General features: G+C 56.6%; 1 protein-coding gene across 1 annotated transcript in view; it reads left to right on the forward strand.

Moving 5' to 3' along the window:
- LOC104277946 (plexin-D1-like) overlaps positions 1 to 2,988 on the forward strand; it is a gene marked incomplete at its 3' end in the record, with an annotated part of 19,260 nt that overhangs the window by 10,959 nt on the left and 5,313 nt on the right. Inside the window, exons 9-10 of the mRNA XM_009874764.1 lie at positions 406 to 510; positions 2,647 to 2,736. Of these exons, the coding sequence (XP_009873066.1) occupies positions 406 to 510; positions 2,647 to 2,736 (195 nt within the window). The remainder of the gene's footprint in view (positions 1 to 405; positions 511 to 2,646; positions 2,737 to 2,988) is intronic.

The raw sequence follows: 2,988 nt of genomic DNA on the forward strand, positions 1-2,988 counted from the left end.
CAGGAAGTTGGACTCGCGGGGATGCCAGTCCCAGTACCCGTGTCCGATGCCCTGAGCTGGCAGAGGAGCCGGGCGGGAGCGAGAGGGGAATTCCTGCCCTGCTCGGGCCAAGCCCTCCTGGAATCCACCGCCGTGCTGTGGTTATCCGAGGGGTGGGTTTTAAGGCAGTGCCATGCTGGGCTGGACTTAAAGCCTTTCTTGGGGAAGGAGGGCTCCAGTGGCGTTACCCCTCCACGTGTCACTGTGCCATTCTGACGTTTCAGTTTCTATGCAATCTGACTTCACAGATACAGTGAAATTAAACATACCAAGGGCTCTGATGTGCATCCTTCCCTCATCACTGAGCACTCTCAGCGCGCACTCAGCTAACCTTTGGTTTTTTTCTTCTTGTTTTGCACCTAACAGGAGAAAATTGACTGTCCGCGAATTGTACCTGCCTCTTTGGACCCGATGCCCACAGGAGTAGCTCAGGACATTACCATCTCGCTGGCCAATGCGACTTTCTCTGAGGTAAACGAGTTCCTAGAGAGATTAGGAAGGTCTAGCTGAGCCCAGGCTGCCATGCAGCCAGCTCAGACAGAGGGATTTTAAGTACGAGCTGGTTTCTGCTTCAGGTGTGGGAGATGGGGCTGGTTGCATTTGCAGCTGAAATCGCTGTGTTCACAGAAGATATTTGTGGGAGGCAGTCACCCCCGTGGTGGGTGAGGCTGCCTGGCAAAGCCCAAGGGAGATGCTCTCTGTGTCTGGGCATTCGCCACGGATCTCACACGATTGCTGACGGACTTTTTGTGTTTGGTGGAAAAAGGGGGTTTATACATCTTGTAAAGCAGTCATTAGAGCAAAATGTTTTTGGGAAATGAAATGCCTATTTTCCTTACGGGCATTTGGTCCATCACAGAGCATGGTGGTGTCATGCCGTCCCGGTGCCACGTGCCAGCCTGGCCCCTTGGCCCTGTGCTTGGGAGTGAAGGAAAAAGCCCCAAGCAGTGGGCAGAGAGCCCTGTGCTGGCCGAGCCGCTGCTTGGAGTAGCATGGAAATATGTTTTAACTTAACTTCTGGTCGTCACTGCAGAGCTTTTTTTTTTTTTTTGAGAAAAAGTCCTTTCTGTGAAATTTTTTGGCATGCAAATTGTAACAGGATGGAAAGCGGGAGTGGACATCGAATGGTGCCTTTGGAGATGTGTTGCACGCCAGGAGGAACCAGAGGAATTTGGGACAGGGAGGCTGGGCACTGGGAAAATACTTGTCTAAGCTCTGGTATTTGCAGAAAGCCGCCCCGTGTCCTTTTGGGTCAAGCCTGCAGCGGGCCTCATGGGGCCTGACTCGTCGTGCCTCCACAGAGGATCGCTGCTCGCTGGACAGCCAGGCAGCTCCTCTTCTGCAGGAAAAGGCGGAGGTTGGAAACGCTGTGGAGCTGCCCGGGTTGCTCCGTGAGGGCAGCGGGCACCCTGCTTCAGTGCAGAGCACAAATTAGCCCTCCCCGCCCGGCGGGGGCTGCCTTCCTTGCACGGGTCCAGCCTCTGTGTGGGAGGATGTGCCCTCCCTAATCATCAGAAATGGGCGAGAAAGGCTTCTTCCTCTGTGGATGCTGGAGGTGGCTGAGGAGGAAGCAATAGCAGTAGGAAATGGAGTCGGCAGGAAAGGGGCCAGGCATGGCTGTGCAGGGGCTCTGGCACCCCAGCTTCCTCCTGCAAACTCTCCCTGGCGCCGGGCAGGATTCCTCCTCCTTTCCTTGGGAAAGGAGCTCTCGAGCGCTGCCGGAGCTCGGAGCGGGCACAGCCGGGGCACTGGGGGAGATCCCAGTTTCCCCCTCGCAGCCGCGTGTGTGTTCGCTGAGGCAGCAGCTGCCCGCCAGGAGACTGGCGCTTTCTTTCATGTCTTTTATCAGATGTGTCAGTTTTCAAAGAGTGGTTAGACCTCAGCAGTGGTGCAACATCAACCTGCTTGGAGATAGGGTTCTTTCTGGCAGGATAGGGGCACAGCAGTAACTCGAGGCAGGAGATCATCTCTGTGTTATCAAGAAAACAGCACAGAAAATCTCCCTTTGAACATGCTGCTGGCTGGGCCCTGATTTGAATTAGAGATCTGCTTCCTGCAGTTATTGGAGGAGAAAAGAGGTGGCTTTGAGTAAAAGAGTGGACCGGTTTGGGTGAGGTGGCTTGGGAGGACACTGGCTCTCGATCTGCATTGCAGCATGAGCTCTCAACAGCCTGGGTACCTGCTGGCAGGTGTTTCAGGTGCACAGCCTTGCCAGGTGTGTCTCCCATGGATCGGGCATGTCTCCTGCTCTGCATGTACCACATGTCCCCAGCTCCCAGAGCAGCTGCCCCGTGCCTGGCTGTGACATGGCAGCAGCACGCTGAGCGAGAGCAAGGAGCAGGTCTTGGCACCATGTGCGATGCAGCAATTTTATGTCCAGGTGTGTAACAAAGCAGGATTAGTCAGGCACAGATCCAGCCCCATTCACAGGGTTGGGTTCCGATCTCCTGTTCGACTTGTTCAGGTGCTGGGGGCAGAAACAAGGTGGTGATGGCGCTGTCAGTTCACCGAGATGGGAACTGCACGAAGTGGCTGGGGCGGCCACGGAGAGGGGACCTGCACGAGGTGGCTGCTGCAGCCGTTCTGCCCTTGTCTCCCCTCTCCCAGGAGACAGCCCTGGAGTGCCACTTTGGGACGGAGAGAACGTTTGAAGCCCGGTGGGTGAACTCCTCTGCTGTGGAGTGCGAACATGTGCTGGTGAGTTGGGGGCACTGCCAGCCCCTGCTGCCCCCACGGTGCGGAGCAGGTCCCGGGGCAGGGAGGGTCTTCTTCCCAACCTCACACCTGGCAGCTGGGACACCACCTCCCCTCCTCCCTCCCTCCCCTTCCACCTGAAAAAGGTGCAAATTGGGTTCACCTCTCCAGCAAGAGGCTCTTTGCGTGTGCTGGCGCTGGATGGGCGCTCAGCAGTCGCTGGTGCTGGGCTGTCTGCTCCACGGAGATCTTGCC

The sequence above is a fragment of the Apaloderma vittatum genome, unplaced genomic scaffold (genome assembly GCF_000703405.1).
Source record: "Apaloderma vittatum isolate BGI_N311 unplaced genomic scaffold, ASM70340v1 scaffold14968, whole genome shotgun sequence".
NCBI lineage: Eukaryota > Metazoa > Chordata > Aves > Trogoniformes > Trogonidae > Apaloderma > Apaloderma vittatum.